Below are 16,500 nucleotides of genomic sequence, written 5' to 3' on the forward strand. Positions count from 1 at the left end.
TATATTTTAATATGTTTTGATCTTTGTTTTCTGTGGTGTTTTCTCTTGAAAAGCTTTAAAAAGTGAAAAGCAACTTATTTCAGGAAAAAACTTTCTTGCAGGAAGTCTAGAAAAGCAAAAAACAAAAGTTGAAGTAAAAGCAAAAGCAAAACTAAAAAACCCCACCAACCAAATCCTGAAAAGAGGTATTGGAGACAACACCCCACACCAACTTAAAAAAAGCCCCCAAAAATAAAAGAATTAGAATAAGAAGATGAAAAAGACAAAGCTACAAAAGTAACAACATACGACTTCAACTACTTTGGCTCATTAATATGAAATCTTGATTATTAAGGGACCCAGGGAGTAATAAAGTCAGTGGTACTTACCGCTGCCTGGCATGAGAGAAGCACCTTCAGCAGAAGTGTCTCTAAGCCAGAGCTCTGGCTAAGGTATTTAAACTTAGGGACTACTAACGAGATGTGAAATTCTGTGAAAAGACACATTAAGGTACACAGGGCTGGCATTTATATTTTGTTTTCAAAAGCAGTGGCCAGGGAAGAAAGAGAAATAGTTAGGTTTCAAGAGGAACATACCAAGGGAAGTTTCATTTTGGGCTGTCTGTTTCCTCAAAGCCACACTTGCACCTTCTAAAGATGGATGTGAGTGTCTTCAGCTGTGGAATTTTAAGGCTCCTACATAGGCTTCAAGAAATTATGTGTGGCATTGGAATGCGAAGACAAGATAAATCTGCACTACAATCTGTAAAATTTTGTAGGAAAAAGGAACAAAACTTCACTATTACTCAAACAATAAATACAACCCTAATTTTTTTTTTTTTAAATAATACTGTCAGTTTGCGATAACACACAGGAGGTAAAGCACCAAAAGACTACCCTGAGCCTCACCTGGGAATTTTTCAAATACACTAAAATAAGGGGAGGACATTTTTTTCTCATATAGAAGACACAACAAATAGATGGAATGAAAGTTCAAAAGGTACTTAAATTGGAAAAGGGCCTGCTGAGAGTAATACATTCCTTGTAATGACTAATTACTCTGCTACAACTATCCAGTATGACAATTACAGAAGTGGCCAGAGTGGGTTTCCCAGCCAAGATTTAAAAATCAAAGGTAGGAAAAATTTACACTTTGCTATGGGGAATCCTGTAATTTGGATCAGTTGTCCAAGGAAAAAAAAAACTCAGTGTATAGAAGCCTGCACATGGCTGGTTTGTAAAGTTTGGTCTGGATGGCTCCAAGGCTGAACACAGATTTAATAACAACTTCTGCATCATTTATTTAATGTGGATTTCAACACAAAGGGGAGGAAAGGAATCCTCTCTCTTGGGTGGAGCATTAGCAGTACTTCTGGAGAGCAAAAAGCCTTCATGAGGAGTGGTCCAAATCACCCAGAACTTCATATTACATGAATCTGTCCTGCAGGTTTGTCAGTGGAGATGTAACTGCAGGGACTCATTGCACAGGTGATGTTCAAGGCTGACCTTGAATCCGAACAAATACCTCCACATGAGGCTATTCAAAATAAAAAAAGCTCTCATAAATAAGAAACAAAGAGATTTTCTCAAGGAATCATCACACTTTGTTTGCCTGCACTCACAGAATAGTCTAAGCCGGAAACCCACTAAATCCTCTGCGCATGCATTTCTGGCCTTATTAAGTGCAGGGAAGGAGTATTTCTGTACAATCATGAATCGTAACAAGAGAACAAAACATGCAAAATAAGGGACTGAAAGAAGACTTGCTCAAAGTTTGCACATGTGAAGTCAAAACGAAAAGCAGACAGCCCCCTGTAAGGTTTCTCAAAAATAAATTTCAGGTATTGACAAAATGGGGCTGTTTCCAGCAGATTTTGTAGCCTTTTGGCTACAGTATAGTTGGGAAAAGAAATAGAAGCAAGGGATAGGTAAAAGGAATTTAGAAGTCCTCTTCCTCTGGTGGAACAGCAGTGTGGGTGCAGGCAGCAGCAGCAGTGACCCTCCAGCTGGGGACAGCAGCTGCTCAGGGGCAGGGGCTGTGCTGCAGGCACAGCTGCAACACCCCGTCAATGACCAGTCCCCAGGAAAGTGGGGGTGAAACCAGATAAATCAGCTTTCTAGATTATAGGAAGCAGGATCCTGTTTCAAAACAGAAATATGAGCCTTTCAACACAGCCGCGCAAAGAACAGTGATTGAGAAAAGCTCCTTGGAAGGCCAAGCAGATTGCTTTAGAGAAGAAGCCGCAGCAGTGACGAGTAGCGCGGGTCGCTCAGTGCAGACACTGTTTAGGTGGGACAGGCAGCGCTGGTGACATCCTGCTGTAACTCCAGTGCAGGGAGTCCCTCCCCTGCGGTGGTTGCCACGGGCTCAGCACACACTTGGGCCACCACGCTGCTGTTGGTGGCCTGAGCCAGCCCAGCTCGTCGCAGGATAAACCCTCCCTGCCCCTCCCGTGCCCCCGAACCAGCCCGCAGGGCAAGGAGTGTCTGGGGGATATCTGACCTCAGCTCGGGTAGCTGCGAGCAGTGCATGCAGCTGCACCGCCCCTGAATAACGCAGAAATTAAAAATGATGTAGTTATGTCTGATGTGAACACAGACTGGCAAGAAGTAATCAAAAAAATGCATTTCCTGGATGATTTACAGGTGCCCAGGCATAATTTGAGCACTGTGAGCATAGTGAAAAGGGAGCAACAAAATGTATGCACATTCTTGGATTAAAAACTTGAAGTTTCATTTTGGAAGGGTCCAAACTGATCCTTGAAACATTTATTTTAAATAAATGAAATATGAAAATACTATGAACTTATTTGTATATAACAATAACATTTTAATATTTAGTCATTTAACCACCAAGGATCTAAAAACTTGCTACTTACATTAAGAACTCAGCCATTACAACTCAGAACGTCAATGATAAGATGACAAATTCTCCGAAGGATATGGAAACGCTCATATGATCATGATGTGACTCTTTGGTGGGTGAAGGAACACTAGGATACAGGAACTGTGGCTTGCAGTCCTGCTTTGTGTAGGGCATGAGGGTTCAGGACATAGGAAAGGTGTTTGTCTGAATTCAGTGTCACTAAGTTCTGCTTGGGGCTCGGAGTCAAAGCAAAAGATCAGCTGAACTCATCCGTTCATTTTCTTGGAATATCATTAACACATGCATGTGGCAGAGTGTCCTGCTGTTAACTAGCACCGGATGAGCCAGACCTGATTAATACCTTTTTTTTTGACATGAGCCACAAACACATTTAAGAACTATTTTAGGGCTGCAAGGTATTTCATGTTAAAGCTACTGTTTAGCGCATCCTAATTATTCCACAGTAACAATATTCTTACTGGTGACACCACAACAGCAAAACAAAGGCTAAAATTAGACTCAAATTTTAAAAATCTAAATAACTTTTTTTTTTATTGGCCACACCTCACTAAAATACTTGTGCTGAATATTTCCCATGCCTAATTTGTACACACTAAGAGTTGTTAATAAAAGCAATAAAGAACCTCAAAAATACAAAAGTGTGTTACTGAATCATTTAAAAAAATACTTATAATTACAGTTCTATCAAAAACTATTGTGATCTTGATAATATTCAAGAATTATTCTGCAATTTTACAGTACTGAAGTGAAAGATTAAAAATAATAATTCCATTCTTTTTTCAGATTGTGGAAGTGTCTGTGTTTCCTTAAAAAGTTCAATATGGCTAGTGTTAATTCTAAAAGCTTGATAATACCCCTTTGTTAGGTAAGCTACTGCAACAAGTTTCATGTACAGATCCTGTACTCAAAGGCAGAAAGCAGGAAGAACAAAAAGTTCAATAATCTTATATATGTAGAAATCTATAGCCATACAGTGAAAAAATACTACAAAGCTATGTCAATACAAAGGAGTAAAATTGTGTCACTGGATCAATTATGAACTGCAGCACGTAATGAAAAACCAAAACAAAACCAAACACTTTCTCATGTGGAAAAATTCTTATCTTGGCATGTGCTGCTGCAGCTGAAGTGGTTCATGCTGCAAAAACTGCAGGTGCTACTCAGTCTGAGCCCTGCACTGATGCCACTGGTGCTGAGACTGGGCCTCGACTCCACGAGAGAGAACCACCAGCCCGGGTCACGCTCAGCAAACACGAGTTTGCTCCTCAAAACGGGGCACTGCTGCCTTCTCTCACAGCAGGTAACTGTTTTTGCAAAAGCAGACTAGGTGTTACACTGTATACTTTGGGAGGGTAAAAGTCAACTCTTAACTAGTAAGAATCATATTCAATTTATTTAATAATCTATAATCAACTTTATAACTGTGAATTATATAACAGCCATCACATCTCACCAAGGAGCATGTATGCCACTGGCATATCATACAATATAGTAATGGTCTAAATCCCCTCAACTAAGACAGCTTTAGACTTCAGGTTTATATTGTTTAATTATAACTTCTTTCTGATAACTTTATTCCAATAAATACCAAGCAAATTGAAATAACCCCCCATCTTTGCTATTGGAAAAGCCACATGAAAGGAACAAGGAAATATTTGTATTACCTATTAAAAATAAGATGCTTTAATATAATTGCATCAGAAATTACTAACCGTCAACTTAACTTTAAGCCCTAACTGTACGAAATCCTTGGGTTTATCACTTGGGAGTTTCTTGGTGAAGTATTTTCAGCTCTGCTTATCAGACATATCTGATGTTATATAATCCCTCTAGTCTCCAAGCATGAGTTTGCCAGTACAAATGCTGCACTTGGCCCTGAGAAATATAGTCTTTCATTGTTTGCTACAAAAATGTCCTGTTTCCAGGGCTGCAGAGGACTGACTCTTGCTTCTTCTACTTCTCCCTCCTTTAACAACACCAATCTTAGCCCAAGAGGTGGGTTTTTGTATGGTGAAGAGAATACTACCAACACTATCAAAGATGTGCTAAAATATTCCTGTTCAGAAAAATTCCACTGGTGAAACAGCAAAAAGGCATCCCCAACAATTTACTAACTGGATTCTGAGGAGTTATTAATAATTTGTTTAATGTGTTGTCTGGGGTTTTTTTACACATCAGTATTTTGGAATACTGTTACTATTCCTCACAAATTGAATAATGTATTAGAATTCTGCAAGTTAGTTTCATAAAGAAAGTCCCCTATCATATATTAAACTTTTAAAAGAAACAAAACATAATAGAAAAATAATTATGTTGAGGAACACTTGTTTTCGATAAATACCTTTGAAAAGACAGCAGGGTTAATAGACTCCTAAAAAGTTTAGCTGTTTTTAGATTTTTTCCTGTTTGCAAATATGATGCTTTTCTTGCTTTCTAGGAAGACTGCTTATGAATGGCTGTGGAAAGGCAGTTGAAGCAAATGCTTCAATAGCATTCTTTCAATTTACAAAAAAGGTGAGAACATCTTTCAATTAGTAAAAAAATTAGTCTAATATACAAACAATTTTTTTAAAAAATCATTTGTGAAGGAATGTAGCGTAATTGCCCAGACTCATACCCATCCACTCCTCAGACACTGGTAGCTAGCTCCTCTTGACACAAGCCTCTCTATATTGATCCAGAGAAATGCATATATGGCCAGTTCGCCCAAGCAGAAGAGTCATTCAGCTTTCCCCAGATCTGAACTACCATAAATTACCACTTGGACAGCATTAGAAAGAAATTGAAGCATACAAGGAATAAACTATAGTTTCTTTTTATATCAAAATGTACTCTTGAAAATGTGTTTGGCACAGTGCTAAATCATATAGTTAATACTAAATATTGCAGGATACAATAAAACCCTGGAGTTAACTTGTGTTTACACCCTTTTAGGGAAAAAAATAAAGAGATACCAATTATTCAGAAGTCAGCCTATACAAACTGTATAAACAATATTTTATGTCTTGTTTTGAAAACCACTGATATAGTAAATTTTACATAAAAGACTGCAAAATAATATAAATGGATTTAAACAGATCTTTACAATAAGAAATTCAAATGGAAACAGACAAGTAACAAAGAGAAGTAAAAAAATTTATTGCAGTATTCGTTCCACCAGATTTGCTGGGGATCCCTTTTCTTGTATTATTTCAGGGTGACCTAATACATCAAAATCTACATTTACAAAAACTCCTCCTGCAGATAGGTCATAGATACTGCATGCTTTTTTTTCTTTTTTTTTTTTTTTTTCTTCAACAGAATAAATTATATATCCAGGAGATTCTGCCACTTTACAGCCTGGAAAAACAATGCTTTCCTGGAAACTGGGCTAAGCTAAAGAAAGCCATCCGCTGCTAGGTTAAACTCCAAGAACACTTTATTAAGAACATTAACAGACTAATTTCCAACATTCACTTGTTTATTTTTTTAAACAGAAAGGTTTTTCTTTTTTTTCAAGATATAAACAATTTTTTTGTTAAACTATAATACAGTGGGAGTAAAAATGAACTGAGAAGTTTCTGCTGCACAACAGCGAAGGAAGCTCCCACAAAAATGTTTACCAAACATTTCCTTCTTTTTTCCCCGCGTCCCAGGTTCCATTCTTACTCTTCATTTAACTGATTTTTTTTTTTGCCAGAAAGTTGGTATTTCAAGTTTTTCTGGTATTTCAATTCCTGTAAATTTGGCTGTGTGTACAAATTCATTAGCTGGAAGTTCCATCCTTGGCGGCATACAGCGATCGTAAAGTCTGCACAACTTTATTAGTCAGCTTATTAGCACTCGTTAGAGCAATTTTTTTGTAAATAATGTCTGACTCTTTAATAGTGTCTACCCAAGGCACCAGTTTGCGGCCATCACGGCGCTTAGCCTCAGTCCAGGAGCCACTGTAGGAGCCTGCCATCCACTGAACACTGAAGCCATTGCTGGTTTTCTGTACTACTCTTGCAATTTGTGGTCGGTCTTTGTACTTTGGACAGCAAATAGCGATGACATCCATGACATCAACACTTTCATTCATCTGTGCTGCCAACTCCGTAGAGTCTGAATTTCGTTTTGACCTTCTCAATGACTAAAACATTGGGGGGAAAAAAGACCAAGTGTTACACAAAAGAACTTTAGTGAAATTATTGCTTTTATTGCTTTTAATCCCTTGACGCCGGGAGTTGGGATTCCCCGGCACACATTCCATTGCCGGCAATGAGACGCACCGCGACCGCCAGCGCCAAGGGGTTAACATATCCTTGTAAAACCACATACTCTTAATTTGTACCCGTGTCTTTATCTCTTATTGATATATAAAATTATATATACACATGAATCATAAAGCTACATAAAAACTTGGCAACAATAAAAAGGATAACACACAGTACATTCCAAAGGAAAATTAATAACTTTTTATACGGGATAAATCTCATTTTCTAGTTTGTTTTTTTTTTTTATTGTCTTTTCTGTTAAACTTTCTACAAAAGTTGTATAAACGGTTAAGTAGAGAATCTCTATCTACAAAATGCTTTTTTTTCATGTGGATTACATTACTTGGTGTACATTTAATATAATAAACTGACATTTATAAGCACATAAAAATCATTTTACGTAATACGCTGCGAAATACGTTGACTCCTCCTCCGCCTCACCCCTGAAGTGCCTCCTCCTCTATCCTCCCCATCACTTTCATCGTCCTCTGTCTCAGCTGCATTGTTTTTAGGGCTGCCTCCTCCAAGCAGCGAGGTAATTGCTTTGTTCCGAGCATTTGTGCTAGCTGACACCTCTCCATCTTCCTCCTCTTCATCAGGATCCAAATGTTCCATAAGGAGCTTAAACTATTAGAACAAAAAAGATCAGTTCATTTTGTACCTTTAAACATGGACATTTATATCATGTTACATTATGTTAGAAAAAAGTAGCAACATAAATAAAGAGGGTAAAACTAACAGCAGACAACTTGAACAGCTTATGTTGTGTTCTACAAACTTAACTTTCTGATTTTTTTTTTGTAGATACACAAAAGCTTTCTTCCTGTGTTTTCCAAATGGCAAGTTTTCTCTAACTGTGCAGGGTGAGGGACAGTTAATAAGCCACATCCTGTCTCTGTTCCTATGATGGAAAGAGTCAGGAATAAAGTGAACAAGTAATATGGGAGACATATACAAGATGGATAGCAGAACTCAGAAAACACTCCATAAAGATGAATATCCTTTAGTTGAAATTAATTATAATTGAGTTTAAACTTATTAGAAACCTTTGAAATGCAGTCCTGCTAAACATCCTAAAAGGAAGATCCACATGTCACATACTGTGTTAAAGGATTTCAGACTTTCCGCAAAGCAACTTAACTTACATCTAAGTACTGTTTTACTATACTCCTCTTCACCTCTTCCGTGATCTTGGAATTAGCCATATCACTCCGCAGAAAATCCAAAGTTTGTTTTGGATGGAAATGCACTCCCGTCTTCCTGTTTATAGCTTTATCATAAACTTTTGCAGATTCAGATGGAGAATATTTTTGAATTTTACTGTTTAAAGGAAACAAAAGAGAAGACCTTTTAAGGAAAGTCCAGACTAATTTGAACAAAAAACAAAAAGCTTTTAAAATCTCCAATATAAGTATTTATCTTTGAATCATTCCAAGTACGACAGATAGCCTGGTAAGAAATTAAATAATTGGGTTTTCTTGGGCCAAAGTTCAACTTAATATTTCTTTTTTCTCTGTTACACAAATGTATTGCTTAAACAAATACTTACAATGAACTCAAATAAATGAAAAAAACTTCTAAACAACACACTGCTTAAACAAGTGTCCTATTATCTAAATAGCCTTACCTATCAGAGAATCCACAGAGGTTCTTTAGATGCTGTTTCAGCATCAAAAGTAATAATATGCCTTGGGAGACATTAGCAAATTCAATTAAAGGAGCTGAATTTTCAGGTAAACACTTCATCACTGCATTTATATCATTTTCTTCATCAGAATCTGAGTCAGAGTCCACTCGTTTCCGTAACCTCCGAGGCTTAGAAGCTTCCTCCTCACTTTCACTCCCGCTTCCACTGTTACTGTCACTGTCGGTCTCCTCATCTGATAAAGGCTTTCTTTCCTTTTTTTTGTCTTTCACCATAGACTGCAAGACAGAGAAGTTATCAAATATTCCAAAATTAGCATAAGTAAATATCATATATGTTCCTAAAACAATCTGTCCAAAATCATCACTAGCTTAAATTAGAATTCCCTGAGCCATGTTATTAATTTATAACTTGACAGTCTTAAAATTATTTATGGCAGAAAAATATTGAAAAATTTATTAAAAAACCTAGATTTTCTTGCAAGGTGCATACAGAAATAACTGAAGCTACAAGCACTCCCCTGGTATGTTCTGATTAAAAGACTGCTGAAGTTCACTAGCTATAACAGCAAAATACAGTAGAAGCCCAAACACAATAAATCAGGAAGAAAATTCTGTTTTTCTTTCACCTGAATATAATTTCTGTGTATCATGGAGATTTCCACAAGTACTTTGGTGTCCAAGCTCGTTTTAAATACTTTTAAATCCTGTCTCTTAAAATTCTGTGACACTAATTACACTGCTGACCAAAGTGATCATAATTAATTAATAATGATTAATAATCATCAGCTGCACTATTCCTGGGTGGGGCTCTGAGAAATCTGGTCTAGTGGAAGGTCCCTGCCCTTAATGGAAAGTTGGAACAAGGTGATCTTTAAGGTCCTTCCAACACTAGCCATTTTATGATTCTATGATTAGTTCTATGATTACTTGTAGTTCTACAGAATTTCACATATGCATTATTACTGCATATATGATTTTTCAGGACACAGACCTAAGCAGGTTCTCATCCTTTTTGGGTGCTGGGTGCTACACAGTGGTTCGCAACCTGAAGAATGTACAGCTTTGGTTGGGTGAGAGTTTAAAGCACAGTACTTTTCAGGCAGTGAACTTTCAGGCATCAACTCTGACTTGTATTTATAAGTCAAACTGGACATTCTAGAAACTGGTTTGCTTCCTGACAATTTACACCTTCTACTGTAATAGTCATTCAGAAGACATTGAAGTCTTTAAGAAGCAGAGGCCCCTCACTTATAGGCTTGTGTGTTGCCATAACAACAGGTACTCTATCATGATCCAGGTTCTTATGTGCTGCCTTAAGAAATATTGCCCATTCCTCTCCTGCAACAAACAGTGTATTTTAAATCTCTCAGGCAATACAAATGCAACTGCCATCAGCTACTTGACAATAACATAAACTGCTAACTGAATTTTATTATTAAAATTTTACGAACAACCACGACAAACTAGTATTCCATAACGATTCTAGGTTCATGTGCTTTCAGATGCATACTATTAACTGTTAGTCAGTCATATTGTGAAATTATATATATTTTATCTCATTCTTTTTTAATAATATAAGCAGCAATGCAAGTAGAATTTTTGACTAGTGTCTACCAGATACAGGTCAGAACAAACAGTGTTGCTTATTTTTGGATTATTGTTTACATGCCAAGTAATGCAACTGGTTCACACAATAATAATGGTACTGCATTCACTGAAAAATTGACCACATTATAGAGAAGCTTATGCTTCCACCATCATAAATTTACTAAAATATAAATGCACATACCTCTTTAAATGACTGTAGAAGGTTGCTACCAGAAACTGATAGTGTAATGTCTATATGATGCATTATAAACAGTGGCTCTTCCTGTGTTTGGTAAGGAAAACAGGCTAGATTGTCTGCTATGTACAAAAGCATATTCACCTCTGTTTTCTGGAAGTCAAAGAAAAAATTAGACATAAATACATGCAGAAATATCCTGGATTCATATACTTCTGCAATGTTCTTAACAGCCTAGAGAAAAAACATGCTAACAATTTTTATTCTATATAGCCCCCAAACCCACTGTAGACAACACCTATACATGCAAAATTTAGTCACACTTAAAGATATATTATTTCTGATCAATCTAAACTGAGTATAAAAAGGTACAGAGTGATGCAACATGCATTCTATTCCACAGATAAATACCTTACATTAGAAAGTAAAAAAAGTATATTGGGGATAAAGCTATCAATAATTATGTCATAAAAAGCCATAATAAAATAACTTAAGCTTGTAATGCTGCATTTTAACTTCTTTTTAAGTGAATGAAATATGGTGCTTACTGCAGTATCATCAAAGAGGTTGAGTAAAGAAATTAGAAAGGCTCGTCTGTGTTGACGGTTCCCTCGAATCATGGAGTAGAGGTGTGAACACAATGCACTGGATGATTCATCATGTCTAAAACCTCTCACAGGATCTTTTGGGCAGGTATTAATTGCCTGTTGTACTTGGTAAGACATCTTCATACCAGCCACTGCTTTCATCTGAAACGGAAATATATTTATTTTTATTCAAAACATTGCTTCCAAAGCAGTACAACTGAATCTTTTTAAAGGGATGCTCGTCTGAAGCTTATATTTAAAACAAGCACTGAGGCAACACTACCTTTTGAGGTGGCAAACAGATTTGACCTGTCAAACAGAATTGTGGCAGAGATGAGAATGTTTTGTGAATTGCTTCGACTGTAAATTCTGCTAGGAACATGCAGCTAGTCTGTTTATCCACTATAGCCAGGTATTTCAATTTAAACAATTTTCAGGAACATTGAAATGTTTTCATACATAAACAGAATATTTTACCACATGTGTATGCTTGGTATCCCCTGTAGTGGAACCAATAGCTGAATGCATATTAGTACAATAGGACTAACACATAGAAAATTAGTGTTGTTTTGTTTTTTTTTTCACATATCTAATACTTTCCAGTTGATTTTACTCACTTCAATGGTCCTGCTCTAGTTCCAGAACAAACCAAATCTTTTAGTTAGGCTGCACAGCAAAGTTGTCTATTTGTCTATATACTGTCTTAAATCCCAGCTGCCTAAAACAGCAAATTCCAACTGCTAGCCTTCACTTAATGGATGAGTTATCTGTTTGGATGCCATTAACACTGAAATGCTTCAAATGCACTGGAATATAAGGAAGGACATTTGAGAAGTCCTACAACACAGCACACACACTGAACCTAGACTGGGATCTTCCAAAATACTGAGAATGCTGCAGCTTAATTTCAGATCTTAAACAGAACTGGTACAATGCTACAACTCCACACCTTCACACAGCCCTTAGTTTCTCCTTTCAGCAAGATTCATCATATGTAAAAAGCTTCTTCTGCTTAGATTACAATTTACAAAGCCTTGGTGCCTCACACACTCTAATATATATACTGTAAGGACTGCTATTGACGGATACATGGTGTTTCCTTTTCTAGTCCACTGATACAGGAAAATCACTGCTAAACATTATGAAACACTTCTCATTATCTTTTATCAAATAAAGGCACTAAAGTACTATTTGGTGTGGAAAATATTACTGTGACTCATAAATTAAAGGAAATTTTGGACTAGAAGAGACACTTCAAAATATAATATCCTTTCTGTTTCTCAGAGTAATCTTTACAACTGCTTACAGTTATTGTTTATTCTTTTACTTTATACTCTTTTTCTGAAGCTGAAGCATATTCAAGTGTTAAACCACTAAAGAACATAATAGTCTTTTGTAAAATATTAAATTGCAATTACTTACGTGAATGAATCCAGCATATTTTTTGTCTATTTCCACCAACTGTTGATCAGCTTTATTTCGCATAGAGGGCTCTGGATCTGTGCCCATAGCAATTAAGTATGGCACACACTTGAAAAACAAATGAAATGGTTATTCAGAGGCATTGTATCTCCTCTTTGTCAGTCTTTGTTCTTTGTTTCTACTACAGAAATTAGAATAGGAAGGTCTGTGCAACTTACTACCCTTTTATTCATGTTCATATTCATTATTACCTCAAGTAAATAGAACAAAATATTACGAAACACCAGCATTCTAACAAAGTTGTGAGGTTTCAGGTAGTGTTTCCCTTTTTCTCAAACTCTAAAGTCAATTTAAAATACAGAAAACTGCATCTAAAAAACCCCCAAAAAACCACTTATGACTGAATATATGCAATGGTTGCAGCCGCAAAATTAAATTAATTATAAAACAGTATGTAAGCAAAGAATGATGGAGATGATGACTGAAGTTCTGACACTGACTGCGGAATTCCATCATGTTTGGAGGATTAGGGATTAAGGTGGAAGCAAGCTGAGACAAGATAACTAAATAAAGAAAACATTTTGGCATATACCTCAAGTTGTAACAGAAATATGCTCCAATATATATATCTACATGCTCTTTAGGTACTGCTTGGGCTTTTACATCTTAATCCAAAAACAGACAATGAAGCATTTGGAATCTTGTGGGCTAATAACATAAAGCAGATTTTAAGAAATGTAAAGGGCTCTTGTTACAGTAAGAAACTACTGCAACTTAAGTAGAAGACTTGGAAATTTACATGGCAAGTGTGAAAGCCTCTAAAAACATGAATAAAAGGAAGTCCCACCACAAAAGCCTATCATACCTGAACAGGATGGATGAGACCTTGGTTTAATGTCAGTGCAATGACATTTAGGGCAAAGTGGCGTACATTGGATTGGTTATGAAAGAAAGCCTCAAGGACCTGTTTGAGATATAGCTGCATGATGGAACTACTCATCCCTGAGGAAATATCACCCATTTCTTTCAGGTCTTCCTGTTTTGCTACCTTTTTCCCTGTAAAAAGGAGAAAAGCAATAGCATATTCATCATAGTATAACCACTTATTTTGCCATCACTTGCTACATGTCAGTCTCTAAGTTTCACAATAAATACACATTTCAGCTGTCTTAGAATGGGTTTATGATCTCATGAAACACAGAACAATCTAATGTATAAATATTTAAAAAACAGAGAGACAAAATTTTAATTCAAGTCTTAATTCCTAAATAAAGTATATTAAAAAATATTGCACTTACGGTTTTTTATCTGCAAATTAAAATTAGTGGGTTTTTTGATAAAAAATATGACTACAACAATTATAAATTCTGGACTGCTTCCAGTATTTATACATCTTGGAAGTAAATAATACATCTGTGCATTTACCTCTTTTAAAATAATTCTGAAATACTTTGGGTACAATACTACTGATCTGTTTACAATTTTTAGTGACTTAGCACAGATTTATAGTAACTGTATGCAACAAAGTCCAGTTTTGCAAGGCTCATGAGCACAAAAGAACTCAGCACTTACAGTCTCTGTCTGCCTGCTGCATACGTGTATCCTCCTCCTGCAAGTAGGTCTGGAGGTTTTTTAATACCTGGATTTTTAAGTTTACTGAACAGTTCTTATCTGAAAGAATGCTGTTGTACAGAGCCTTCACTTCTTGTTCGAACATTAAACTTGGGTGTTGAATAAATGCAAATCCTAAAAGTGGAGAAAAGAGGAAACAGTTGTCATTATTAGAATCTAGAAGCTGTATTTCTGGTTTTTAAGTTCTTCAGAGGAAAGGTAGGAAATTTATCTCCTCCTAGCAGCATAGCTTCTTCTAGTCCAAACAGTATCATGCTTCCATATGGATACCATCCATTGCTTATAAGGAGTTCTGATAGCCATGACAGTTGTATTAACCATGACTCTGTTTGATGGATAAAATGCAGTGTTGACCCAGGGCAGCTGAACAGAAAATTATACAGGTCTGGAACCAGGTCCAGTGTAGTGGCCTGCATCTCAATGACTAGGAGATATCATAACAAGAAAGGAACATGACCAAAAATTATCTGTTATTTTTCTAATACAAACATTCTAATACATCTAGAGACAAACATTTTGCTGCAACTGCAAAATGTGATGGATGCAGAGAAAATGCAGGAAAATTGATAAATACCATAAGTATTTAACACAATAATAGAAAAAATAGGCACCACGGAACACAGTAAAATTTATACCTCTTGCTGTCATTATTCATATACCTATTGCAGTCTTCTCTTGAAGATCATCTGAAATGTTCCCAAGACTATGTGTTTTGAAAGACACAAACTACAGAACAGTTCTTATCTGTAATCTTACCCTTGTCAACAAACTTGGTGCTCTTAAGTTCGTATTTAACAAAACTTTTCTAAATTACTGACAGTGTATACTACTTTAGATAATGTATGTAGATTTAGAAGAGTTGCAGAAAAACTCTTATGGAGTATCTTAAAAAAACAGTAATGGGAACATTACATCCTAATTTAATTTACTTTAACTACTTCATTGTTTTTAAGGCTGGCTAGGAAAAGCAGACATTAAGTGCATTTTCTATGACCACAAAAAATTCTGATTTTAAATTGGCATACAGAAAAAATAGGAACATAAAATAAAACTGGATGGAAAAATGAAATTATGCAAGAACAATACATAAAAATTGCTGTAATAGAGGGAAGATTGAGTCAAGTTTTTAAAATAGGCTCCATATACACAAGAAGACAGTGTAGGTAAAGGCTAAGTCTAAGGCAAGCCCTTGGTGTGTTTCAGATCTCATTTCAGTCTCAAAACAAGAAACAGAGAAGCAGGTGAGAGACAGGGAAAACAGAAGAAAAAGAAATTCTGGTGGTCTTCTGAGTATGTGGTATTACAAGATTGTGCAGTCTATACAAGTGTATACTCATGTTTGTAACTTGACTGTCTCTGTGCAAAATCCAATTTCTTCTGCCTAATCTTAAAAATGAAAAGCACATGGACGTATCTGTAACAACTCATAAAACTTTTTCCTCATTCACTTTAAGAAATCTAAATCACCATTGTTCTCAGGCAAATTCTTACTTTTCCATCCCCACTTAACTGGGAAATAAATCTTATTTGGCATAAGAGGCTGTCATAGGAGATGAAGAAAGGCACCTGCTGTATGTTTTTTTAAGGACTGAATTCACCTCTCAGAGATGGTGTCATACCATTTCTCTTCACACCTTTGTTTTCACTCAGTTCAGAATCTTTAGAGCAACCACTGAACTTGGTTAACTGTCAAGTACTTAAAGTTTTAGCTAAATTTACTAACAAGTTTATATCCTCAATTTGTTTTGCAAGTAAACATCTGGAAGAGAAGGACAACCGTTATCATTAACCTTAGGATTAAGCTTAATCCCCCAACAGCAGTGGCACATACTGAGGCAAAGTCTTAAAGTGTTGAGTGTCCCTACTAAAGTGACAGGCTGATATGAAAGTATCTTCTTCTTCTTCACGTGACCCTTTTTGTCATATATAAATGTTGAGTTAGCTTGCTAGTCCTTTTCACTGTGCTACTGCTCACAAACACTGAATGAGTTAGACAACTTTGCTTAGTGACCAGCCTGAGTTCAAATTTCTGTCTACCACATCTCCACACATCCAACAACTATCTTCAGAATCAGTACCTAGATGAAATCAATGTATCACTATAAACAATGAGGTTTAATTAAAGATTGATATGCTTAAAGGCAGAAAAAAAAATCTGAAGAATGACTACTGACACAAGAGATCACAGTTCAGTCTGTAATTTAGAAACATTTTTGGCAAATATATATGATACATGATATACTCCATATCCATGAGCAGAGTGATCATATTTGTGGTTAGGAATACAGACCCTACCCCAACTATGATATTCTGTAGAGTGCAATTAAAC

General features: G+C 36.2%; 1 protein-coding gene across 7 annotated transcripts in view; it reads right to left on the reverse strand.

Annotated features, from left to right (window-relative positions):
- Positions 1 to 5,664: 5,664 nt before the first annotated feature.
- NIPBL (NIPBL cohesin loading factor) overlaps positions 5,665 to 16,500 on the reverse strand; it is a 146,917-nt gene continuing 136,081 nt past the window's right edge. For 6 of the 7 annotated variants that reach the window (XM_056513199.1, XM_056513204.1, XM_056513201.1 and 3 more), the window contains 9 exons: positions 14,112 to 14,285; positions 13,405 to 13,595; positions 12,540 to 12,647; positions 11,079 to 11,279; positions 10,537 to 10,683; positions 8,728 to 9,023; positions 8,246 to 8,420; positions 7,542 to 7,727; positions 5,665 to 6,976 (listed from right to left, as the gene is read on the reverse strand). In XM_056513199.1, the coding sequence (XP_056369174.1) occupies positions 6,611 to 6,976; positions 7,542 to 7,727; positions 8,246 to 8,420; positions 8,728 to 9,023; positions 10,537 to 10,683; positions 11,079 to 11,279; positions 12,540 to 12,647; positions 13,405 to 13,595; positions 14,112 to 14,285 (1,844 nt within the window). In that variant the 3' untranslated portion in view covers positions 5,665 to 6,610. Of the gene's footprint in view, positions 6,977 to 7,500; positions 7,728 to 8,245; positions 8,421 to 8,727; positions 9,024 to 10,536; positions 10,684 to 11,078; positions 11,280 to 12,539; positions 12,648 to 13,404; positions 13,596 to 14,111; positions 14,286 to 16,500 lie in introns of all 7 variants that reach the window. The other variant, XM_056513200.1, reaches the window with a different exon arrangement.

Source organism: Oenanthe melanoleuca, chromosome Z, assembly GCF_029582105.1.
Source record: "Oenanthe melanoleuca isolate GR-GAL-2019-014 chromosome Z, OMel1.0, whole genome shotgun sequence".
NCBI lineage: Eukaryota > Metazoa > Chordata > Aves > Passeriformes > Muscicapidae > Oenanthe > Oenanthe melanoleuca.